At 40.4% G+C, this 27,028-nt stretch overlaps 2 protein-coding genes and 1 long non-coding RNA gene across 9 annotated transcripts in view; 1 reads left to right on the top strand and 2 right to left on the bottom strand.

The window, feature by feature from the left end:
• The window catches only part of LOC124261331 (follistatin-related protein 1-like), a 45,571-nt gene extending 33,845 nt beyond the window's left edge, over positions 1–11,726 (top strand). The window contains exons 10-11 of the mRNA XM_046695642.1: positions 7,184–7,362; positions 9,277–11,726. Of these exons, the coding sequence (XP_046551598.1) occupies positions 7,184–7,362 (179 nt within the window). The 3' untranslated portion in view covers positions 9,277–11,726. The remainder of the gene's footprint in view (positions 1–7,183; positions 7,363–9,276) is intronic.
• A 2,327-nt stretch (positions 11,727–14,053) lies between these two features.
• On the bottom strand, positions 14,054–17,630 carry LOC124261332. Its single transcript, XR_006894293.1, has 2 exons — positions 15,836–17,630; positions 14,054–15,521 (listed from the first exon to the last, which is right to left on the bottom strand). It is a non-coding gene; the product is annotated as an uncharacterized LOC124261332 (long non-coding RNA).
• A 3,566-nt stretch (positions 17,631–21,196) lies between these two features.
• The window catches only part of LOC124261329, a 44,493-nt gene continuing 38,661 nt past the window's right edge, over positions 21,197–27,028 (bottom strand). For 4 of the 7 annotated variants that reach the window (XM_046695638.1, XM_046695635.1, XM_046695637.1 and 1 more), the window contains exons 7-10: positions 26,960–27,010; positions 26,202–26,249; positions 25,008–25,317; positions 21,197–23,701 (exon numbers count right to left, since the gene is read on the bottom strand). In XM_046695638.1, coding sequence (XP_046551594.1) covers positions 25,029–25,317; positions 26,202–26,249; positions 26,960–27,010 — 388 coding nt within the window. In that variant the 3' untranslated portion in view covers positions 21,197–23,701; positions 25,008–25,028. The remainder of the gene's footprint in view (positions 23,702–25,007; positions 25,318–26,201; positions 26,250–26,959; positions 27,011–27,028) is intronic. The other 3 variants (XM_046695639.1, XM_046695640.1, XM_046695641.1) reach the window with 3 other exon arrangements.

Genomic DNA, 27,028 nt, shown 5'->3' with positions numbered 1-27,028 from the left:
ATATGATATTGTATTTTGCAGGTAAATTCAGCATTGAGTGTGAATAATCTCACTACTGCATTGTGCGTGCGTGCTTGCATGCATCAAATACAAACTTCGCTTGTTAGATGCATTTTAAAGGAGTTGTAACATATACTGCACCTGGTCAACATGAGTGCAATAATCTGATCAGGTCCTGTGTTTGTCTGCCCTCACAGTATAACTAACACTGTCTGATCAGGTCCTGTGTTTGTCTGCCCTCACAGTATAACTAACACTGTCTGATCAGGTCCTGTGTTTGTCTGCCCTCACAGTATAACTAACACTGTCTGATCAGGTCCAGTGTTTGTCTGCCCTCACAGTATAACTAACACTGTCTGATCAGGTCCTGTGTTTGTCTGCCTCACACACATATAACTAATACTGTCTGATCAGGTCCAGTGTTTGTCTGCCCTCACAGTATAACTAACACTGTCTGATCAGGTCCTGTGTTTGTCTGCCCTCACACTATAACTAACACTGTCTGTTCAGGTCGAGTGTTTGTCTGCCCTCACAGTATAACTAACACTGTCTGATCAGGTCCTGTGTTTGTCTGCCCTCACTGTATAACTAACACTGTCTGATCAGGTCCAGTGTTTGTCTGCCCTGACACTATAACTAACACTGTCTGATCAGGTCCTGTGTCTGTCTGCCCTCACAGTATAACTAACACTGTCTGATCAGGTCCTGTGTTTGTCTGCCCTCACACTATAACTAACACTGTCTGATCAGGTCCTGTGTTTGTCTGCCCTCACAGTACAACTAACACTGTCTGATCAGGTCCTGTGTTTGTCTGCCCTCACAGTATAACTAACACTGTCTGATCAGGTCCTGTGTTTGTCTGCCCTCACAGTATAACTAACACTGTCTGATCAGGTCCTGTGTTTGTCTGCCCTCACAGTATAACTAACACTGTCTGATCAGGTCCAGTGTTTGTCTGCCCTCACAGTATAACTAACACTGTCTGATCAGGTCCTGTGTTTGTCTGCCCTCACAGTATAACTAACACTGTCTGATCAGGTCCAGTGTTTGTCTGCCCTCACAGTATAACTAACACTGTCTGATCAGGTCCTGTGTTTGTCTGCCCTCACACTATAACTAACACTGTCTGTTCAGGTCCAGTGTTTGTCTGCCCTCACAGTATAACTAACACTGTCTGATCAGGTCCTGTGTTTGTCTGCCCTCACTGTATAACTAACACTGTCTGATCAGGTCCTGTGTTTGTCTGCCCTCACACTATAACTAACACTGTCTGATCAGGTCCGGTGTTTGTCTGCCCTCACACTATAACTAACACTGTCTGATCAGGTCCGGTGTTTGTCTGCCCTCACAGTACAACTAACACTGTCTGATCAGGTCCGGTGTTTGTCTGCCCTCACAGTATAACTAACACTGTCTGATCAGGTCCTGTGTTTGTCTGCCCTCACACTATAACTAACACTGTCTGTTCAGGTCCAGTGTTTGTCTGCCCTCACAGTATAACTAACACTGTCTGATCAGGTCCAGTGTTTGTCTGCCCTCACAGTACAACTAACACTGTCTCTTCAGGTCCAGTGTTTGTCTGCCCTCACAGTATAACTAACACTGTCTGTTCAGGTTCAGTGTCTGTCTGCCCTCACAGTATAACTAACACTGTCTGATCAGGTCCTGTGTTTGTCTGCCCTCACTGTATAACTAACACTGTCTGATCAGGTCCAGTGTTTGTCTGCCCTGACACTATAACTAACACTGTCTGATCAGGTCCTGTGTCTGTCTGCCCTCACAGTATAACTAACACTGTCTGTTCAGGTCCTGTGTCTGTCTGCCTTCATACTATAACTAACACTGTCTGTTCAGGTCCTGTGTTTGTCTGCCCTCACAGTATAACTAACACTGTCTGTTCAGGTCCTGTGTTTGTCTGCCCTCACAGTATAACTAACACTGTCTGTTCAGGTCCTGTGTTTGTCTGCCCTCACAGTATAACTAACACCGTCTGTTCAGGTCCTGTGTCTGTCTGCCCTCACAGTACAACTAACACTGTCTCTTCAGGTCCAGTGTTTGTCTGCCCTCACAGTATAACTAACACTGTCTGTTCAGGTTCAGTGTCTGTCTGCCCTCACAGTATAACTAACACTGTCTGATCAGGTCCTGTGTTTGTCTGCCCTGACACTATAACTAACACTGTCTGTTCAGGTTCAGTGTCTGTCTGCCTTCATACTATAACTAACACTGTCTGTTCAGGTCCTGTGTTTGTCTGCCCTCAAAGTATAAATAACACTGTCTGTTCAGGTCCTGTGTTTGTCTGCCCTCACAGTATAACTAACACTGTCTGTTCAGGTCCTGTGTTTGTCTGCCCTCACAGTATAACTAACACTGTCTGTTCAGGTCCTGTGTCTGTCTGCCCTCACAGTATAACTAACACTGTCTGTTCAGGTCCTGTGTTTGTCTGCCCTCACAGTATAACTAACACTGTCTGTTCAGGTTCAGTGTCTGTCTGCCCTCACTGTATAACTAACACTGTCTGATCAGGTCCAGTGTTTGTCTGCCCTGACACTATAACTAACACTGTCTGATCAGGTCCTGTGTCTGTCTGCCCTCACAGTATAACTAACACTGTCTGATCAGGTCCAGTGTTTGTCTGCCCTCACAGTACAACTAACACTGTCTGATCAGGTCCAGTGTTTGTCTGCCCTCACAGTACAACTAACACTGTCTGATCAGGTCCTGTGTTTGTCTGCCCTCACAGTATAACTAACACTGTCTGATCAGGTCCAGTGTTTGTCTGCCCTCACAGTATAACTAACACTGTCTGATCAGGTCCAGTGTTTGTCTGCCCTCACACTATAACTAACACTGTCTGATCAGGGCCAGTGTTTGTCTGCCCTCACTGTATAACTAACACTGTCTGTTCAGGTCCTGTGTTTGTCTGCCCTCACAGTATAACTAACACTGTCTGTTCAGGTCGAGTGTTTGTCTGCCCTCACAGTATAACTAACACTGTCTGTTCAGGTCCTGTGTCTGTCTGCCCTCACAGTATAACTAACACTGTCTGTTCAGGTCCTGTGTTTGTCTGCCTTCATACTATAACTAACACTGTCTGTTCAGGTCCTGTGTCTGTCTGCCCTCACAGTATAACTAACACTGTCTGTTCAGGTCCAGTGTTTGTCTGCCGTCACTGTATAACTAACACTGTCTGTTCAGGTCCTGTGTTTGTCTGCCCTCACAGTATAACTAACACTGTCTGATCAGGTCCTGTGTCTGTCTGCCCTCACAGTATAACTAACACTGTCTGATCAGGTCCAGTGTTTGTCTGCCCTCACAGTACAACTAACACTGTCTGATCAGGTCCTGTGTTTGTCTGCCCTCACAGTATAACTAACACTGTCTGATCAGGTCCAGTGTTTGTCTGCCCTCACAGTATAACTAACACTGTCTGTTCAGGTCCTGTGTTTGTCTGCCCTCACTGTATAACTAACACTGTCTGTTCAGGTCCTGTGTCTGTCTGCCCTCACAGTATAACTAACACTGTCTGTTCAGGTCCTGTGTTTGTCTGCCCTCACAGTATAACTAACACTGTCTGTTCAGGTCGAGTGTTTGTCTGCCCTGACACTATAACTAACACTGTCTGTTCAGGTCCTGTGTCTGTCTGCCCTCACAGTATAACTAACACTGTCTGTTCAGGTCCTGTGTTTGTCTGCCTTCATACTATAACTAACACTGTCTGTTCAGGTCCTGTGTCTGTCTGCCCTCACAGTATAACTAACACTGTCTGTTCAGGTCCAGTGTTTGTCTGCCCTCACTGTATAACTAACACTGTCTGTTCAGGTCCTGTGTTTGTCTGCCCTCACAGTATAACTAACACTGTCTGTTCAGGTCCTGTGTTTGTCTGCCCTCACAGTATAACTAACACTGTCTGTTCAGGTCCTGTGTTTGTCTGCCTTCATACTATAACTAACGCTGTCTGTTCAGGTCCTGTGTCTGTCTGCCCTCACAGTATAACTAACACTGTCTGTTCAGGTCCAGTGTTTGTCTGCCCTCACTGTATAACTAACACTGTCTGTTCAGGTCCTGTGTTTGTCTGCCCTCACAGTATAACTAACACTGTCTGTTCAGGTCCTGTGTTTGTCTGCCTTCATACTATAACTAACACTGTCTGTTCAGGTCCTGTGTCTGTCTGCCCTCACAGTATAACTAACACTGTCTGTTCAGGTCCAGTGTTTGTCTGCCCTCACTGTATAACTAACACTGTCTGTTCAGGTCCTGTGTTTGTCTGCCCTCACAGTATAACTAACACTGTCTGTTCAGGTCCTGTGTTTGTCTGCCTTCATACTATAACTAACACTGTCTGTTCAGGTCCTGTGTCTGTCTGCCCTCACAGTATAACTAACACTGTCTGTTCAGGTCCTGTGTTTGTCTGCCCTCACTGTATAACTAACACTGTCTGTTCAGGTCCTGTGTTTGTCTGCCCTCACAGTATAACTAACACTGTCTGATCAGGTCCAGTGTTTGTCTGCCCTCACAGTACAACTAACACTGTCTGATCAGGTCCTGTGTTTGTCTGCCCTCACAGTATAACTAACACTGTCTGATCAGGTCCAGTGTTTGTCTGCCCTCACAGTATAACTAACACTGTCTGTTCAGGTCCTGTGTTTGTCTGCCCTCACTGTATAACTAACACTGTCTGTTCAGGTCCTGTGTCTGTCTGCCCTCACAGTATAACTAACACTGTCTGTTCAGGTCCTGTGTTTGTCTGCCCTCACAGTATAACTAACACTGTCTGTTCAGGTCGAGTGTTTGTCTGCCCTGACACTATAACTAACACTGTCTGTTCAGGTCCTGTGTCTGTCTGCCCTCACAGTATAACTAACACTGTCTGTTCAGGTCCTGTGTTTGTCTGCCTTCATACTATAACTAACACTGTCTGTTCAGGTCCTGTGTCTGTCTGCCCTCACAGTATAACTAACACTGTCTGTTCAGGTCCAGTGTTTGTCTGCCCTCACTGTATAACTAACACTGTCTGTTCAGGTCCTGTGTTTGTCTGCCCTCACAGTATAACTAACACTGTCTGTTCAGGTCCTGTGTTTGTCTGCCCCTCACAGTATAACTAACACTGTCTGTTCAGGTCCTGTGTCTGTCTGCCCTCACAGTATAACTAACACTGTCTGTTCAGGTCCAGTGTTTGTCTGCCCTCACTGTATAACTAACACTGTCTCTTCAGGTCCTGTGTTTGTCTGCCCTCACAGTATAACTAACACTGTCTGTTCAGGTCCTGTGTTTGTCTGCCTTCATACTATAACTAACACTGTCTGTTCAGGTCCTGTGTCTGTCTGCCCTCACAGTATAACTAACACTGTCTGTTCAGGTCCTGTGTTTGTCTGCCCTCACTGTATAACTAACACTGTCTGTTCAGGTACTGTGTTTGTCTGCCCTCACAGTATAACTAACACTGTCTGTTCAGGTCCTGTGTTTGTCTGCCCTCACAGTATAACTAACACTGTCTGTTCAGGTCCTGTGTTTGTCTGCCTTCATACTATAACTAACACTGTCTGTTCAGGTCCTGTGTCTGTCTGCCCTCACAGTATAACTAACACTGTCTGTTCAGGTCCAGTGTTTGTCTGCCCTCACTGTATAACTAACACTGTCTGTTCAGGTCCTGTGTTTGTCTGCCCTCACAGTATAACTAACACTGTCTGTTCAGGTCCTGTGTTTGTCTGCCTTCATACTATAACTAACACTGTCTGTTCAGGTCCTGTGTCTGTCTGCCCTCACAGTATAACTAACACTGTCTGTTCAGGTCCAGTGTTTGTCTGCCCTCACTGTATAACTAACACTGTCTGATCAGGTCCTGTGTTTGTCTGCCCTCACAGTATAACTAACACTGTCTGTTCAGGTCCAGTGTCTGTCTGCCCTCACAGTATAACTAACACTGTCTGTTCAGGTCCTGTGTCTGTCTGCCCTCACAGTATAACTAACACTGTCTGTTCAGGTCCTGTGTTTGTCTGCCTTCATACTATAACTAACACTGTCTGTTCAGGTCCTGTGTCTGTCTGCCTTCATACTATAACTAACACTGTCTGTTCAGGTCCTGTGTTTGTCTGCCTTCATACTATAACTAACACTGTCTGTTCAGGTCCTGTGTCTGTCTGCCTTCATACTATAACTAACACTGTCTGTTCAGGTCCAGTGTCTGTCTGCCCTCACAGTATAACTAACACTGTCTGTTCAGGTCCTGTGTCTGTCTGCCCTCACTGTATAACTAACACTGTCTGTTCAGGTCCTGTGTTTGTCTGCCCTCACAGTATAACTAACACTGTCTGTTCAGGTCCTGTGTTTGTCTGCCCTCACAGTATAACTAACACTGTCTGTTCAGGTCCTGTGTTTGTCTGCCCTCACAGTATAACTAACACCGTCTGTTCAGGTCCAGTGTCTGTCTGCCCTCACAGTATAACTAACACTGTCTGTTCAGGTCCTGTGTCTGTCTGCCTTCATACTATAACTAACACTGTCTGTTCAGGTCCTGTGTTTGTCTGCCTTCATACTATAACTAACACTGTCTGTTCAGGTCCTGTGTCTGTCTGCCTTCATACTATAACTAACACTGTCTGTTCAGGTCCTGTGTTTGTCTGCCCTCACAGTATAACTAACACTGTCTGTTCAGGTCCTGTGTTTGTCTGCCCTCACAGTATAACTAACACTGTCTGTTCAGGTCCTGTGTTTGTCTGCCCTCACAGTATAACTAACACCGTCTGTTCAGGTCCTGTGTCTGTCTGCCCTCACAGTATAACTAACACTGTCTGTTCAGGTCCTGTGTCTGTCTGCCTTCATACTATAACTAACACTGTCTGTTCAGGTTCAGTGTTTGTCTGCCCTCACAGTATAACTAACACTGTCTGTTCAGGTCCTGTGTTTGTCTGCCCTCACAGTATAACTAACACTGTCTGTTCAGGTCCTGTGTTTGTCTGCCCTCACAGTATAACTAACACCGTCTGTTCAGGTCCTGTGTCTGTCTGCCCTCACAGTATAACTAACACTGTCTGTTCAGGTCCTGTGTCTGTCTGCCTTCATACTATAACTAACACTGTCTGTTCAGGTCCTGTGTTTGTCTGCCCTGACACTATAACTAACACTGTCTGATCAGGTCCTGTGTCTGTCTGCCCTGACACTATAACTAACACTGTCTGTTCAGGTCCTGTGCACAGTGGACGTCTGCCCGTGCAGGAGCAGAGGGCGAGGTTCCTTCAAGGGTTCAAGGCTGCCAAGGAGGTGAACGTCCGTGCTGTGCAGGATGAGATCGCCAAGAAGCAATATTCACAAGACATCGCCCAGCAGTTGAACAGCCTGAACAAGGAAAACACACAACACTAGGTATGTCAGATTAACCTTGTACTTGAACCTTTATCTCAGAGATGTTGTCTAGAAAGCATTCTACTGGAACCTTTATCTCAGAGATGTTGTCTAGAAAGCCTTGTACTTCCAACATTTATATTTCACAGGCTCCAGATAAGGGCCGTATCGGCGTATGTACGGATATAAAATATGCATGATACGGTAGGAAATAATTTAGAAAACGTAGCAGATATGCACCACAGCAATAGTGTACGGTCTTAGAATCTTTTACAGACGTATTTATCAGAAAAAGTATTGTTTTATTGTTTATTCACCTGTTTACACAAAAGTAGCAATGTTGTGGTGCATATATGAAACGAAACACAAGATTACTGACACTCCATTAAATTCCATTCATTACTCTAAATGTACTCTTATTGTTTTCCAGTACTCCTATATTGCAAAAATAAAAAGTACGTACTCCTGATAATGAAAACTTACCTGGAGCCCTGTTTCAGAGATGTTCTCTTGAAAGCATTGTACTTGAAACTTTACCTTAGAGTTGTCTAGAAAGCATTGTACTTGAACCTTTATCTCAGAGATGTTCTCTAGAAAGCATTGTACTTGAACCTGTATCTCAGAGATGTTCTCTAGAAAGCATTGTACTTGAACCTTGATATCCTCAGAGATGTTCTCTAGAAAGCATTGTACTTGAACCTTTATACAGAGATGTTCTCTGGAAAGCATGTTCCTCTCAGAGATGTTCTCTAGAAAGCATTGTAATTTGAACCTTTATTGTGTTCTCTACTTGAACCTTCATATCTCAGAGATGTTCTCTAGAAAGCATTGTACTTCAACCTTCATATCTGAGAGATGTTCTCTGAATCTTTATCTATCTGAGAGATGTTCTCTAGAAAGCATTGTACTTGAACCTTTATCTGTAGATGTTCTTCAACCTTTATCTCAGAGATGTTCTCTAGAAAGCATTGTACTTCAACCTTTATCTCAGAGATGTTCTCTAGAAAGCGTTGTACTTGAACCTTCATATCTCAGAGATGTTCTCTAGAAAGCATAGCTCTTTATCTCAGAGATGTTCTCTAGAAAGCGTTGTACTTGAACCTTCATATCTCAGAGATGTTCTCTAGAAAGCATTGTACTTCCAACCTGTATCTCAGAGATGTTCTCTAGAGATGTTCTCTAGAAAGCATTGTAACTTTTATCTCCTGTTCCATATCTCATCTCAGAGATGTTCTGTAGAAAGCACTTGAACCTTCATAGTGGATGTTCTGTAGAAAGCATTGTACTTGAACCTCCATATCTCAGAGATGTTCTGTAGAAAGCATTGTACATCAGTGGATAGAGTATGCTTGCCTGAATCTCAAAGCGGTTCTCAAGTAGCTTTGTCGTCAACCCATGATGTCGTCATGGCAACCTTCACCTCCCTGGCAGCCACTCTGTCCACTGGAACACAGTACATTACAACTGATCTACAAACCTGTGTTAGGGCGGAGGGGTAGCCTTGTGGTTAAAGTGTTCCCTTGTCACGCCGAAGACCCGGGTTTTATCCCCAAAACGGGTACAATGTGTGAAGTTCATTTCTGGTTTTCCCTGCCGTGATATTACTGGAATATTGGTAAAAGCGGCATAAAACCTCACTCACACTCTCTCTCTCTCTCTGAAAGACACACACACACACGTGTGTTATGTTTAACCGTGAAGGTTCGGGCAAAATAAATCATTAGTAACCCTTGCTTATCGTAATAAGATGGTCAGACTTGCTGGCTTGGTTGACACATGTCATCGGTTCCCAGTTGCGCAGATCGATGCTCATGCTGTTGATCAATGGATTGTCCGGTCCACACTCGATTATTTACAGACTGCCGCCAAATGGCTAGAATATTGCTGAGTGTGGCGTAAAACTAAACTCACTCACTCACTGTGTTATGTTTACAGGGGCAGGATGAACCATTCCGGTGCCAGACTGGATGACTTTTATCATGACATCAACAATTCCCATATGAAACCAGCGGCCGAACATACCGACTATAATCTCCAGGTTAATTACCTCTACTCATTGATACAAGTCAAGACAACGTATACCTGTGGAATCATTACGTATTCCATCTCAGATCAACTTAAGTTGTTACGAGCATGTACATGTTTCAATAGTTGGTATATTTTGATGTCTGTACTTATAACTGTTCACTGTTGAATTATCATGTTTATGCTAAAGCATTGTTTACTATTGTTAACTGAAATGTGAGATATTTATATGATTTCATCATTTTTCATGATATTGTTGTCTTGAAAGTATACTAACCTGAGAATCCTTTAGCGTTAAGTCTGTGGCTTACCACATATGAAACTATTTGCACGGAAATTGATAGTTTGATTCTGCATTCCATTATTAAGTTTAGATATTTAAAAATATAAGTGTCATATGATAGGTCTCTGGAAGTTTCTTAGTCTGTTGATGGGATTTGAACCATTTGATTGGATTCTGAACTGTTGTTAGATGCTTTGTCCACAAGACCAAAGACCAAGATCACTTGTAAGAGGGGTACACAAACTATGTGATCTAGACTACCTTGTGTCCAACTTCCATTTTTGTGGAACCACAGTGGCGGAGCGGCTGTGTGTCCGAGTGGCTTAGATCGCCGACTTTGTGTGCTGGCGATTAGGTGCTTGACTCTGAGAGTGATGGTTCAAATCCCCGATGGAATTCAACCTAAGAACAGGACTAGAATCTGTACTTTACTGATAAATTGTAATCCCAAATATAACATATGTTCCAAGACCAAAGATGTTCAGCTAAAGATGTCATTTGAGGGATGACTTCCTGTTCTGGCTGCACACATAATGAGTATGATAATTATCTATTTCTCAATGCTTCTCATTTGGCAAAGATGACAGATACAGAATTCAAAATGGCATTCAAGGGTCTATGTTGTGCTTAAAGTACCTTTCTGAAATATATGTTACATTGTTTTATATCTGTTTATTGTTATCATTCTTGGGTTAATGTATTGTTATCATCACAGGGTTCTGTTTGGGTTATCACTCTATTGTTTGGCAGATAACTTTTACCCGTCTGTCGCTGCACAATTACTGCACAATCCTAAGCAATTTCATTTTTTATCACAAGTAGTCATTACGAAAAAGGAACATGATTTTGTCATGTGATGCTGTAGATCTGGAAGCCATGGGTATAGTGCTTGATGACAACCTCAAAATGTGTATTCTGAGTACACAGGGTAGTTATTGTGTATCAGTATCAGGTTCGTATCGTATATACTGGTCAATAACAATACATATTGTATATCCTGCATACTGTGTATATTCCTGTGGTTCAACCATTCTATTTATTCTTCAATATTTCACATATTCTATACAGATCTGATTCCGTGTGTCGTTTTACACACTTAAATGCAAAGGAAATTATAAACGTGTTTTGTCAGTTTACCACTTTGTGTTGTCAAGTTTTCAGAGATAGGGGCTTTCTAAGCTAGATCAGTTCAGCTGAAGTACTGGGGTAGCCTACAGGTTAAAGTGTTCCTTCATCATGCTGAAGTCCTGGGTTTGATGGGGCCTATTTCTAGTGTTCTGCTAATGTACCGAGAACATCGCTGTAAATCATGTACCACCATTCCCACTTACTCATTCAGCATCAGTGTCAGGAGTGAAAGTCAATGGAAACTAGTATACTGAGGGAAACAAATAAGGGAACACCACTTCATGGCAGTGTTACTTTGATTATTCTCAGATTTCCTCCCACAGCGCGCTATTCAAAGCTAGTGATGAAAACTGGGAAATATTAAAGGAACGCTTGAATTTTCCTGTGTTCCTTTATTTGTTTCTCTCAGTATATTTTCAAAACCTTTATCTTTTCTGCATGCTAATTGTCCAGTGATAAACACTAAACAAACTTGAACAAGGCTACTACCGCAAATACATTTAGAGACAGTTTGTCTTCTTCCTGTATAATGTCAATGATTTCAAACACTTTTAGTTGATAAGAATGGTATTGTTATTTAAATCCAAACAGTTTTGTTTTATTTTAGATGAGTTGAGAAGAAATAGCATGTTTTGTGGTTTAATTATATACCTTTATTGATCAATATTCCTGAAACTTACATTTATATTTTTTTAATTGTTTTCGATCTGTAGGCAAAATGATCGAACAAAAATGGGTTTAAATCACAAATTTGCCCCTAGATAAAATCTAAACAAGCATTGATATATCTCTGCTTTTGTTGATACACACTTAAAAACACTTGTGAATGAGGAAGTGTGGGGTAGTGTTTTAATTCTGTTTCATTTTAACACAGTGTATGTATCGGGTTTGAGCCCATTGTCTGAGCTTGATGTATTTAATTTTTACCAAATAAAAGTTGTAATACATAGTTTCGTGGTCTTCTGTGAAGTTCTTCCCATTTCAGATACAGAGAAGTAGTGTTATCCAGAGCTCCATATAAGATTTAGCTCATGTGGGTACTGTACCCACTGTATTTTTCATTCTCCGTTACCCACTGCTTTCAAATATGTGGGTATTTCAGTGATTTTACTTGCCTAAGTATATGTCATAAAGTTTACTAAGCAGGTTAAATGAATAAAAAATAAAGAAAAGAAAAGAAAAAAGTTTACTAAGCAGGTATGTTCTGCCTTATGTCATACCTAAGCAAAACCAACTTAAATATAATGGAAATGATTTCATACAAAATCACTCATCCTGTACTGACAGTACAACACTTGTCCTATACTAACAGTACAACTTGATAGCATTCAATGTCTTTTTCATTACGCAAGCAATTTTTATAAATATATTCCGTACACGTTTTAAACGTTTTGTGTATCTAACACTTTAAATGCGTAATTGGTATGCAACAATTATTTTTCAATGTGTAATTGGAAATTTTCTATGCATATTTTACCCAAATACGCAGCTTATATGAGCCTCTGGTTATCTAGAAAACTGATCTTGAAATTTATGCATGTTGACATAACACATAGTTTCTCTGAGATAAGAGATTACTTCATGTAATCATCATTGTTATTCTGAAATTTCGTTGTAAGACAAGGGGTAGCCTATTGGTTAAATGTCACTTGCTCGCTAAAGAACCAGGTTTGATTCCCCACGAGCCAAGTCCATTAGTGGTATTGCTGGAACATTGCTAAAAGCGTCATAAAATCATATTCGGTCACTCATCTCACAAATATTGCTGGTTTTCGTAGAACTTGTACGTGTATATAACTTCCGATGGTCAGTGATTTATCAGTTGGATGAAACCTGGACAGTAACGTCTCCAAATTTAGCTAGCCAGTTAGGCTATGCCTGAAAGTTAGTAGCCCTAAAAAAAATTCCCTAGCCCGAAATTTGAATGAAGACACAGGTTTCATCATTAAGCTGCTAATATACTACTCACACTTTGCTAAGGATCACAAAAACACGCAACTTTACTTAAACGTAGATTTATAATTTGAAATTGTATCCATTTAAAACTGGATAAGTAATGATATGGTAACACATCTTTAGAAAAGCAGCCACTTAATCTAACTGTATGCACTAACCGAGTAACCATAAGAATGTTTTTTATGGCACCAATCAACCATTTTGCAAATCATGGCACGCATCATTGACAAGTACACATCGCCTGTCAATAGCAGGTATGGGATCCACAAGATGCAGTGACATACTGAAAACATGGATCCATGCTTACAATAGGCTTAGATATTTAAACCAAATTTGACCCCACATCATAGTTTTCTGTTAAATCAATTATTTGATCCTTAGCAAAGTGTGAATAGTATATGATGAACATTTTTATCAGGCCTTAATCTTGCATGATTTAGAAGTATATTATAACTTAACAAGTCGGAGAGAGTGATATATTTACAAAATGACCCCATGAAAAATCACTAGCCAGTCGGGTCAGTGACGGTGGAGATTTACTGGCCCGACTGTTGTTTTACTTGTCATGGGCAAGCGGGCCAGTGGCTATTAATCACACACTGTATGGGCCAAAAACTAACTGCCTACACATATTGTTTCTACTCGTTTCAAAGCTCCCATCAGTCAGCCATCAAGAGAAACTCCTCTACTCAACCGGGGTAGAGGTTGTGGGCGAGTCAGTGACACTGTGGGCGAGTCGGTGACACTGTGTGGGTTGGTCAGTGACACTGTGTGGGTGAGTCGATGACACAGTGGGTGAGTCCGTGACACTGTGTGAGTGAGTCATTGACACTGTGGAGTCGGTGACAGTGTGGGTGAGTCAGTGACAGTGTGGGTGAGTCAGTGACACTGTGTGGGTGAGTCGGTGACACTGTGGGTGAGTTGGTGACACTGTGTGAGTGAGTCAGTGACACTGGAGTCAGTGACACTGTGTGGGTGAGTGAGTGACACTGGGTGAGTGTGACACTGTGGGTGAGTCTGTGACACTGTGTGGGTGAGTGAGTGACACTGGGTGAGTGTGACACTGTGGGTGAGTCTGTGACACTGTGTGGGTGAGTCAGTGACACTGGGTGAGTGTGACACTGTGGGTGAGTCTGTGACACTGTGTGGGTGAGCCTGACACTGGGGGCGAGTCGGTTACATTGTGTGGAGTCTGTGGCACTGGGTGGGTGAGTGTGGCCTGGCATTCATGTGGAACGGAGTCAACGGAAGTCAACTTACTCCACTATCGGGGAGATTCCATGTAGCTTTGTCCTGACTCAAATATGATCAACTCTCAGAAGATTTTCCTTCCTTTTTAATAGAAGCAAAGCATTTACAAAAATCTTGTACAAACAGTAGGCACATGCCAAATACAGTATAGCTCAAAGCATACATCAACGGGTACATGGTATACATACAATATACATCAACGGGTACATGGTATACATGCAATAGGAAAACTGGTACATGGTATTACACACCATCGTAGTATACTAGGTACATGATGTCAATCAGGACATAAAAAGACCATCCACAATAAGTTATAATATGCTTCTCTCGAGGGTAATATGGTCTGATGTACGTCTACCGGCTCGGGTGACACTGTTACAAAGAGGCGTACATCAGACCGTATTACCCGAGGGAGAAGTTTAAAACGTATTTATCTTACCCCCAAGTTAAATGTAAAAAATATTTTATTTTATTTTGAAGATCGATAAGCCCGCTACCGACTATATGACATGTAAACAAAATGGTGTCTGCCGCTCAACTGGATTTTAAAATCACTGAAACAAATTCTGACAAGCTTAAAATTGATATAAATATGGTTAATACTTTTAAGTTGAATGTGCAAACGATTTAATGTATCAAATAGTTTAAATAAAGCAGTGAAAGTCTGTAAAATTGATGTGTACGTAGTGAACTCAAAAAACAGCCCATCAAACAGTTTTTCAAATCTGTGCACTGCATGCATCATATCATAACGTTATACGATTGTTAGCGAAACAGCTTCTTGGTGAAGAGTTTGGCGGTTACCATGACAGCAGGTAATATTTTTTCCAGTTGTCACCCTCCTGGGACATTGACCAATGAAATTAAAGTATTTTACATGACTGACTGACTGAGTTTGGTTTTACGCCGCTTTTAGCAATATTCCAGCAACATCACGGCAGGGGACACCAGAAATGGGCTTCACATATTTTACATGAAGGTAAGATAAAACTTGCAGTAATATTGCGAATAGGCCACAGAGTTTATGTTCAAATATATTACATGCACATAATGAAATAATCAGTGGCCGCATACATGTCGGGCGTAGCTAATGTTAGGCGTAACACACTACGTCAGGCTTAGCAGCACCCTGCTCTTACACGTCATGCATACCTCGGTTAAGCCTATGCGTTATTCTGCCCGACTTAACGGATTTATGTCGAGGTGCAGTGTGCTATTTTTAGAATTTCGACCGTGTTTAAACCACCGGGAAAAGGCGCGAAACAAATGATCCCGTAGCATTAAACCGTAAGGCTACAAGTACCTGCATTTCGGGGTAAGGGTGTAACTGCGGTACGAGCCATAATCATTATCACCTCTGAGTGTATCCACTATCTTGAAAATGTCAAATCTTTCTGAATCTAAATCTTATGTTCAGATGAAGGTCGTCATATATTTCTAAAGGGTTTGACCTTTCTCTAAATGTACAGTTTCTGTAGAACTGTTGTCTGCGATATTGCTATATGACTTCCGCCATAACAGGGCTACGCCCGGCCTGCTGGGTTGGTTGGCGTAAATACAGCGTGCTACGCCTGGCATAACTTAAGCCTAAGATATGCATGCCGGTTTAATGTTACGCCCGGACTAGAATTTACGCCCAACATATGCATACGGCCACGGATGCCAGCAATATCCAAAGGGAACATGAACCAAGGGAGACGTCTGTATTGTCAACAAATGCTGCATCAGCACAGTGATATTGTTTGATAGTGCTCATAGCAATATTCCATCAATATCACTAAGGGGTACACCAGAAATGGTTTCACACTGTTCACCTTGGCAACTGAACCAGGGTTTCACCATGATAAACACCTGAACAACTAAGCTACCTCATCACCCAGGCTACCTCATCACCCAAGCTACATCACCACCCAGGCTACCTCATCACCCAGGCTACCTCATCACCCGGGCTACCCCATCACCCGGGCTACCTCATCACCCAGGCTACATCACCACCCAGGCTACCTCACCACCCAGGCTATATTTACTAGAATCTCTAAAGAGAAAACCTTATTCAATATTATTCCAGTTGATCCATGTGGGTAAATCTTCACTTTCCACCAAATCTACCTGTCTGGATGATCTTGTTTGTCAAATGAATACTTTATGCTATCATCCTGCACAATCACATGGGTACTGAGGTTACAGGCAGTCATCAAGTTCCAGCGATGGGCTGGAAGACTCAACATAGCACATGTCCCCTGAATGACTTATCGACCCCTAAACGACAATCCACAAAGAGAGGGTACTGTATATATATATACTGAGGAAAACAAATAAGGGAACACCACTTCACGACAGTGTTCCTTTGATTATTCTCAGACTTCCTCCCATATCGCTACTCAAAGCTGGTGATGAAAACTGGAAAATATTACAGGAATGCTTGAATTTTCCTGTTCCTTTATTTGTTTCTCTCAGTATAACTGCTTTGAAACTATTACAAAAAAAAAACCCCAAAGAACATAATTCGTTTCATTGACTTTTGAAGCAATTTGTTGACTACTGCACGATTGCCGAAAAAACAATTTAAACCCATTTTCTTCGGTTTTCTTATAATCCCTTTTTTCAATTTTAATGCGCCACAGCTTAAAACTGATTACATCAGTGAATACTGTTTGTCAGAATGAAATTCCCTTTTTGCATATGAAATCAACATGGTGTGATTAGATGCATCTAAAAACACAAATAATTTTATTTCAACAAGCCTTGTGTTGTTTTTCTGACAGAAAGACTACAATCAAGCTCTTTTTGAAAGAAGCAGTTTAAATCGATTTCTATAATGCTTAAGTACAGTAAATTGAGAAAAGGTAAAAATAAAACAGCAGTTCTGTGACTAGGATATGTTCAGCCTGTGCGATGACTAAACTGAGTCATGGACAGAGTAAACAGGCGGTGGCCGATTTCTCATCGCCAACATAAACATGTGCCTCACTTTGGTATAAACTTAATAGGACTATATGGAATGCTTAATTACAAAACAGGCTGTTAGCAAAATGAATAAATTCAGCACCATCTGTTAACCTTTTGTCAACAAAAACCATCTTTTGAAATGTTAATGTGTTCATAAATAAGGAAGCTAAGCATGTGGTTTGATCTGTAACAGTTTGGTCTCTGAAATCGATGCCCATGATGTTGGTCACTGGATTGTCTGGTCCAGATTCGAGCACTCTCAAACTGCCGTCATGTAGCTGGCACATTTCTGAGAGCAGCAAAAGACAAATGGATTTGTCTCGGACCTTTTGTGGGGTGTGCCTTGTGAATATGATGGAAACATTCCTATACAATGTAATTAAAAGAGGCACTATGACATACATGATTAATACTGATCTATGGACACAAGCAAAACTTTCTACGATGTACACTGAAGGAAGAGAGTTTTTAGGGATGTATTCCTTTACCTATCAACACTATTTAACTGTTAAGTGTTGGCTTCTATTCAGCGCTAATTAACTGTGAAGTGTTGGCTTCTATTCAGCACTATTTAACTGTTAAGTGTTGGCTTCTATTTAGCACTAGTTAACTGTTAAGTGTTGGCTTCTATTTAGCACTATTTAACTGTTAAGTGTTGGTGTTGGTTTCTTCTATTAACTGTTAGCTCTATTTAACTGTTAAGTGTTCTACATCTCTTCCTTATGTGTATCACTTCTACATCTCTTCCGTATGTGTATCACTTCTACATCTCTTCCTTATGTGTACCACTTCTACATCTCTTCCTTATGTGTACCACTTCTACATGCCATTTAAGACCTTTCATGTGCACTATATACATGCAAATATATGTGGAAACATTCATTACCTGATGAATATTGCAAAATCAAATAAAGGTTGACATAATCATAATAAATAACAAACATAAAAAAAGAACAAATCTCTTCCTTAGCACTGAACAGTTGTTCATTAAAACTTCTACATCTCTTCCTTATGGTTGGGTCAAAGGGTTTCTACAAAAATCTAACACCATCTACTTCTACATCTCTTCCTTATAATACCTACATTCCCTTCATACTTGTCACTAATTTTTGATTATTATCATAATATTGCAAAAAGGCATAATAAATAACAAACATAAAAAGAGAACAAAAGAAGCACTGAACAGTGTTCTTAAAAGGGTTGGGTCATATTTTCACAATCAAAATAATTTTTGATGGGCCCATGTTCTTTCACATATTTTCACAATCAAAAGGGGGAAAAAAACACTTTCTGTTATGAAATTCAAAGGTCTACTTTTTTTAGGATACTTCCAAAACATTTATTTTTGTTCATGACTCTCCCAAAAAGACTGTCTTATTTATTAAATAATGATAAAATGTGTTATTCATCTGGGACATAATACACTATTTTCTGGAAAATTATGCAATATTTTCTGCATTACTTGGAACATTATACAATATGTTCTAAATTATCTGGAACATTATACAACAGTTTCTGCATTATCTGGAACATTATACAATATGTTCTAAATTATCTGGAACATTATACAACAGTTTCTGCATTATCTGGAACATTATACAATATGTTCTAAATTATCTGGAACATTACACAATATTTTCTGTATTGTCTGGAATATTCTACAGACCTAAACTGGTCTATCAAATGTGTTTGAATGCAATAAATCTTTGAATAAACATGGTACTGAGATTCTGTGAATATGCAAATGAGCTTGCCTTGCTTGAACTTCGTTCATCTTGCCTTGCTCAAACACACATCAAAGTGATGCCTTCGATCTCAATACACTATTGACAAACATTCCGAATAGGTTCCAGTAGGGGTTTCCAAGTGTGTCACAAACATGGATAGAAATCATTTGGCACTGTATTGAACTGTTTTGTATGAAGTGGGTGGTTCACTCAAAAATTGTATTCATACATGATTTCTAAATGATATACTTCACTGAGTACGTTTACATCATAAACATCCATTATTTAAAAAATGTCAGTATATAATAATAGAATAGAATAGAATAATACTTTAATGCCTTTTCAGGAATTTGTATTACATCAGCAGAGCTACTGACACATTAGAGAGATACCAAACATATTTACATAAATTCTTTGATTTAGGTATCTTCACATTTGTTTAAGAGAGATATGGTACTTGGAATAAAGGATGTACGGTCTCTCTTTGTTTTCACAATTGGAACTTTGTAGCGGCGGCCTGAAGGGAGGAGGTTGTATTCTGAATTTAAGTAGTGAGTACGGTCAGATATGATTTTGACAGCTTGATTCACGGTTTGCCGCTCATATATTGATGATAAACATTCAAATCTGACTCCAGCGATTTTACTTGCAGTGTTAACAATTTTGTCTATTTTGTCTATTTTTGTATATTTTGTATAAGAGATCATTATTCATGTGTATATGTTATTGAGTAAAATTACAGAAGTACTAGAATCTGTAATATACTGAGAAAGTGTAATCCCAAATATAACATGTTAAAATTACATCATAAACCTGCATTATTTAGAAAACGGCATCTCCTCCCCTCTTTCTGTGAAAGAATGTCATTGTATCATTTTATTTCCCAATATTTACGATACAGAAAACAGTGAGAAATCAATGCACCAATGAGTGGAATTGTACCTGGGTGTTTGGTGCGATGAGCCATTGCTGTATCCACTAGGCTACCCCATCTCTCAATCAGTGAGAGACAGCTCTGTTTTAAACAGTATTTCAGATGTCTCCCATATTTTTAATGTTTTGAAATATATAATGGACGCTCCCAATCCAAAAGTCACATAAAATACTACAAGTGAGTGAGTTGGCTTTTACGCTGGTTGTAGCAATATTCCAGCAATATTATGATGGGGGACACTGGAAATAGACTTAACACAGTGTACCACATAAAGTACAATAGTCCTTCATATTTATATTATTTGTCATCTACATTATCTCTGAAAGTTTATGTCTGGATTTTTGTCAAAACGCCAGGATCTGTAACACAAAGAAACAGCTCTCTTAATGTCTGTGAAGTTTAAATTCTATACATGTATATGACAAATGTTATGAAATATGTACAATTTTTTTTTAAAAATACATACATACCATCTTAACATTGGACTATTTCTAAGAGGCATTTTGTATGCATTCTTGTGAACTTGAAACATTTATTTACCTGGATTGATCACGAAGTCTCATTATTTTGTGGTCACAAATGTGGACAGAAACATGTTGGTCACAGACCAGCAGCGTGTGGCTGGAGACCTCCTACCCGAGGCGTGTTCAGAACATGAGTACCCGCGAACGCTAGCGAGCTCTCGATCCTGAACGCCTGTCCCCGTTCGAGCACCCGCGAACCATCCTCATAGCTACCTCGCCAAGCGAACCAAGATGGCGACCATGTTTCATGTCATTCGTCACCACTCGCCCCTTTCCTTAACCTCCAACAAGAAGACAAGAAGCTATTCAGCTCATCCCAGAATAACACGAGATGGTCACGAATGGTTCAATGAAACCAAGCGCTCGCGTCCGTTCAGGGCCAATGCGAGCACTCACAGGAGGCAATAGCGCGGGTGCTCGTGGTTCTGAACACGCCTCTGGACTCACCAAGGGGAGACAACTTGTACACCAGTGACCAGCCATTGTATGTAACATGATCTACATAGTTAGATACAACAGGACAACCAGCTTTAACTACCTGTTGTCCAAAACTGTCTGTCTTCACCCTGAAAGATTCCACAGCAACATCTACTTTGCACACATTGGAAGCTTTTCCTCTATTTTGAGATACCCTCCCATGTATCCGTTGAATTCTTGTTAACCTCTAAGGGACCGTTGTTTCATTCATGGGTGGTGTGCAGAGATGCCAACACCTACAATTTTATCGAATTCCTTACGAGTGAGTGAGTGAGTTTAGTTTTACGCCGCACTCAGCAATATTCCAGCTATATGGCGGCGGTCTGTAAATAATCGAGTCTGGACCAGACAATCCAGTGAGCAACAGCATGAGCATCGATCTGCGCAATTGGGAACCGATGATATGTGTCAACCAAGTCAGCGAAACTGACCACCCGATCCCGTTAGTCGCCTCTTACGACAAGATAGTCGCCTTTTTATGGCAAGCACATGGGTTGCTGAAGACTTATTCTACCCCGGATCTTCACTGGTCAATTCCTTACGAAAAAACAAAACAAACTACTCGACTACGATAGCAATAAAAATATACGAATTTAAACAAAAATACATTGAATTAAACTATCAAATAGCATACGTATCATACACAATATATTTCAACCATACTTTTTTCAGTAGCAAGTTATATGTGGATACTGATTAAGGTGAGTACACTGTTAATAACAATCTCTTAGAATATCTGTATATATTTTTTATAAATATGAAAACCCTTTGGAAAAGTTAATGCTAATTTTGGCCACAAAATACTAATTTTTGTATCAGTTTGGGCCAAAATACTACTTGGGCCAAATCATGGTTGGCATCTGTGTGTGTGTGTGTGTGTGTGTGTGTGTGTGTGTGTGTGTTTTTATGGATAAGCTATGTACAATGTGAATGATACCCCTAAAATTTATGTAAAAAGTAAGTGAAAAAAAAAATGGGTGACCTCCCTTAAGATCATCATCACCCTCCAAGCCATAAATTATGAACGGTCCCTTAGAGGGAACAGACAGTGTGAAGAAATTACATATGAACACATTTTTCAACAATCTCCAAGACATACGTGTACTCCTCTCTCAAAAGCAGGTTCCATCCCATCCCAGAATGATCAAATATTCTCTTCATCCATGAACATTTTAAGAACTACTTGTAGTAAATTGTCATTGAGCAGAACAAACCCATTGCATGCTTGGAGCTAAATACAAGTGAGCATGTACATAAACATTACAAATGTAAATACTGAAAATAATAATAGAGAAATCATTGAATTAAAACATCCATGATATCAAAGAACTGTTTCCTATTTTGAACAGAAGAAACATTTGTGTTTACCAAATTGAAAAGTGACTACAAAAGAATGAAAATTCAAAGTTAGTGCACATGTGCAATAAATGCTGAATACTAACATGATCTCAGGCCTTGACAAGAAAAGCTGAAATACTGATGGTAAAATGTTCCCACTTATATAAAACATTGCTCAGTCAATATTCAATGGTAAGGCTGAAATAACAAAGTCTTTGAATTACATATACCACAAGGCTTTGTTCACTGCAGAACACTTTTACAGTACACGCAACTGTAGCAAAATGAAAAGCTTCCCTCCATTTCAAACTGATGCTTCACGTAGGGCTGGGACGGGTAACCCGGATACCCGGGACGGGTGGGTAATGAGTTGGACATGGGTACCTGTCTCCATTTTGATCATGTGACCAACATATCATTATGTGTGCTATAGATTAAACAATGTAATATGCTATTCTTTCGTGATTAAAAGGTGGTATTGTTTTTGAAGATTTAAACATAATTTACAGTCACTTCTTTTGAATATATTACATGGTTAAAATATTGAAAAAACAAATTTTAGTCTCTGAGCCAAAGAATATATTGCCATTTCTTCCAAATTTGATGTCAGGAATTAACATAACGCGAATCAGGGTAGGGTAGAGTTATAGGGGTGGGGTACCCGTCCCAACCCTAGTTTTAAGATTTAAACAACGACGCTCCACTTGAAAATCCTACATTTTACAAAAACAACAACCCAACTTCCCTGGACACGTTGGTGAAAAGTACTAAGTTTCCAATCAAAAACAACCATATCTTTTTTTCAGTGAAATAAATGTAAATCTTGATGCACTGACTAAAAGAAATATAAACACTATTTTTGTTTCATATATATGGTTGAAGATTTGGGATTTGTTTAAAAAAATTAACTCTTTCACAAAATCCTATGAAACTTGATTGTTTTATAACAACAAAAATCTTTACTGGACATATTTGTGAAAGGTTATTTGTTGCCAATTAATAAATTGTTTGTATCTTCTTATATGGGAAAATTAATGTAAATCTTGCTGCAGTGACTTAAAGAAATATTCATCTCAATGTGGCAGCATTGCCTGCCCACATCTCGAGTTTTAAACAATCTGTCTTAGACTACGCGAACACAAGGGGTCAAGTTGGTGACAATGGATTTCACATGATAATGCTAAAATGTTTATTTTTATGTATTTTAAAATCATAAGATGTGCAGACAATAACAACAAGTATATCCATGAAATATACAAAGTGAGGCATATTATTGAGTCCAATATATCTATTCAAATGTTTTATCGTGTAACACTTTCTTTAACCACCTCATGAATCAAGCAAATTTATCCAATAAAACAAAGATATTTCACTAGAGAATGTGAAACAGTGAACACTTATATTAATATTTTGAGGAGAGTTACCTTCTTTGCCCTTTTCAGGAAACTGTTTCTATCCTCTCTTATAAGTAAAACGTTTCACACAAACAGTAAACCAGTTTGAATACATCAGTAAGGGACATAACTCTGTACGGTACAAACTGCATTGATAAAAGACAGTTAACTGAAACTGATATTGGATAAAAATTTCAAAATGATTCCGTTAAAACAGTAATGGCTGACTGCTTATGTCTACTTGAGAACTGGGCAACTATGTCCAGCAAACAGTCAGAACCAGTTCACAAGTTGACGTCTGCCCTGGATGTGAACAGACACCCCAGTTGAGGATGTTCATCTTCTCACCACGTCAGTCTCCATGTTTCTCCGGCCTGCAATACAAACCAAAAACAGTGAACTACGAGAAACCAAAATCAGTGAACTATGAACAAACAAGGGGTACACACACAATAAGCAACAGCAAAAACGAGCGGGATGAGGAAGTTCTCATTCTCAACAACATAAATATGTCAAAATAAATGTCTGAAATTTAATGTTTCCTACATAAGCCCAACCCCGGCAATGGGGTCCTAATTGCGTCCAACTCAGACCACAGACAACAGGCAGTTACCAATAATTATAACTTCAGACTGCATTATTCACAGAATTCACAATCATATTGTGTCTACTCACACCTCGAAATGAAGTTGAGTTGACAGAAAATGGATAATATATTTTGTTTAGCTAAATATCATACTTATTGAAGCTGGACAATCACATGTCAACAAACTGGCTTGCTTTTTTTACCCTATTCCACATGTGTACAACTGCCGCTTACCATGTTTGTGAGGGTACGTTTTTCACTCCAACTGCGATAGCACCAATTTCCCATCATATTATCAACAATCACGAACTGATTACCGCCTCATTATCCATGGAACACTAATTTACAGTAACATCGGTGAAAACGGTGTGAAATGGCAAACTTATTTCACCCCATTCCATGTGCGTACAACTTCCGCTTACCATGTTCATGAGGGTCCGTATGACCTTATAACATATTTTACATTTATAGAGCATAACCTGTAATTAAAATTACACAATGCTAGGATATATCTGTAGTTTTAGGTATTATATTTTACTGATCACTGCGTCAGAATTCATCCCGTTATATCATTGTGTATGCTTTAACTAAATCACCGGTAGATCACCGAGACACGTACGCACAGCTGATTGCTATTTCCGGCTCTATATACAACACAAATACACACAGTAATCTTAATCCCTGTATATAATACAATGCCCAGCTAAAGCAAATTAGAACCGCAAAAGGTAAATAATCTTGTCTAGCAATGTTTAATTGCAAATTTGGTGTCTTCACTGATAAAGTTGTTTTCTCTTGTTCTTTCACGCGAAACGATATGATGTCGTTTTCTTACTGCTCACCAGAAATAAAGTTTGACCAAAGTGTTACCCGTAGATAAGCTTCTACAGACTGCTTTTTTTGGTCTTCAAAATTCGGATTATCTACGGTAATATAGGGTTCTCATATGGTTTCCTGATAATAAACTGTTCTTCACCAAATCAACAGAAATGAATGTACATAGTTAAGTTATTTATCCGAAGTCAGATGTCTAAAGTCAAAAATCTGTTTCATGAAACAATGGTAAATGAGTATATACCAGCAAGATAACTGACCTTGTCTCAGAGCAGAAGTATCTACGTTGCTTGTTTGTTTTCAGATTGGACGACAAGGACAGCAGGCCCTTTGTCTGGAGTTTTGTCGCCAGTGGTGTCAGCACCTTTGTCTGGAGTTTTGTTGCCAGTGGTGTCAGCATCTTTGCCTGGAGATTTGTCGCCAGTACCATCCACACCTTTGTCTGGAGATTTGTCCCCAGCGGTGTCAGCACCTTTGTCTTTAGACTTGGGTTCAGTTGCACCTCCATCTTTGTCTTCAGGTTCGAGTTCTTTTGCCTTCTCCGTTTCATTCTCAACAGTCATTTGGGAACTGTAAAATGGTCATGTCAGCTGTATCACATCATTTCTCAAACTTAAGCGTTAAAATGAGCTTTTTAAAAAAAACATAAGACAACAAATTCCCCACAAAATCTACACAGTTAACTCTAGCACCTCTGACATATGGACCACCCATCCACAAGCGACACAAATCTACACAGTGAACTCTAGCACCTCTGACATATGGACCACCCATCCACAAGCGACACAAATCTACACAGTGAACTCTAGCAACTCTGACATATGGACCACCCATCCACAAGCGACACAAATCTACACAGTTAACTCTAGCACCTCTGACATATGGACCACCCATTGACAAGCGACACAAATCTACACAGTTAACTCTAGCATCTCTGACACATGGACCACCCATCGACAAGCGACACAAATCTACACGGTTAACTCTAGCACCTCTGACATATGGACCACCCATCCACAAGCGACATATGGAACTCTACACCTCATATGACATATGGACCACCCATCGACAAGCGACACAAATCTACACGGTTAACTCTAGCACCTCTGACATATGGACCACCCATCGACAAGCTACAGAAATCTACACAGTTAACTCTAGCACCTCTGACATATGGACCACCCATCGACAAGTGACACAAGTCTACACAGTTAACTCCAGCACGTGACTTAAGTATTATGATATAAAGCAATACATGGGAAAACATATCATGATCTTTAGGCTCAGAAAGACTTCAATACCTGTTGCTTTAACCACTAGGCTACCCTACTCCCCCGAGGATTATAGAGATACTTGCAACATACAACTTGTAGCACAATTTCTTTCATTAATATAGAAGCCTCTCTGATGACTCCCAATACAATCCAAGCACCTGCTTTAATAGAGACACTTACTTGCTTTTTGTTGTCTTCATATCCAGGAGCGGCTTTGTCTCAGGTGGGCTGAAAGTAAAAAAACATCACGTCACGGGCTGCCGCGCACTGTGTCTCAATACCTGTAGCATGTCTCACCTGCAGCAGCACACTATGTCCGTCCGCAGATCATTGTAGCATGTCTCACCCACAGTAGCACACTGTGTCTCAATACCTGTAGCATCTCAATACCTGTAGCATGGCCTCACCTACAGCAGCACACTGTGCACACTGTGTCTCAATACCTGTAGCATGTCTCACCTGCAGCAGCACACTATGTCTCAATACCTGTAGCATGTCTCACCTGCAGCAGCACACTGTGTCTCAATACCTGTAGCATGTCTCACCTGCAGCAGCACACTGTGTCTCAATACCTGTAGCATGTCTCACCTACAGCAGCACACTGTGTCTCAATACCTGTAGCATGTCTCACCTACAGCAGCACACTGTGTCTCAATACCTGTAGCATGTCTCACCTACAGCAGCAACACTGTGTCTCAATACCTGTAGCATGTCTCACCTACAGCAGCACACAATGTCTCAATACCTGTAGCATGTCTCACCTGCAGCAGCACACTATGCCTCAAGTCAATACCTGTAGCATGTCTCACCTACAGCAGGACACAGTGTCTCAATACCTGTAGCATGTCTCACCTACAGCAGCACACTGTGTCTCAATACCTGTAGCATGTCTCACCTACAGCAGCACACTGTGTCTCAATGCCTGTACCATGTCTCACCTATCTGTTTCTGCTGTCCCTCCTTCTGTCTTCGGTTTTTCTTTTTCCGAACTGGTGATGGAAGGGGTA

The sequence above is a fragment of the Haliotis rubra genome, unplaced genomic scaffold (genome assembly GCF_003918875.1).
Source record: "Haliotis rubra isolate DU_JTF1 unplaced genomic scaffold, ASM391887v1 Scf797, whole genome shotgun sequence".
Classification (NCBI taxonomy): domain Eukaryota; kingdom Metazoa; phylum Mollusca; class Gastropoda; order Lepetellida; family Haliotidae; genus Haliotis; species Haliotis rubra.
The sequence above is the reverse complement of the archived record's forward strand: the minus strand, read 5'-3'. Positions and strand labels throughout refer to the sequence as shown.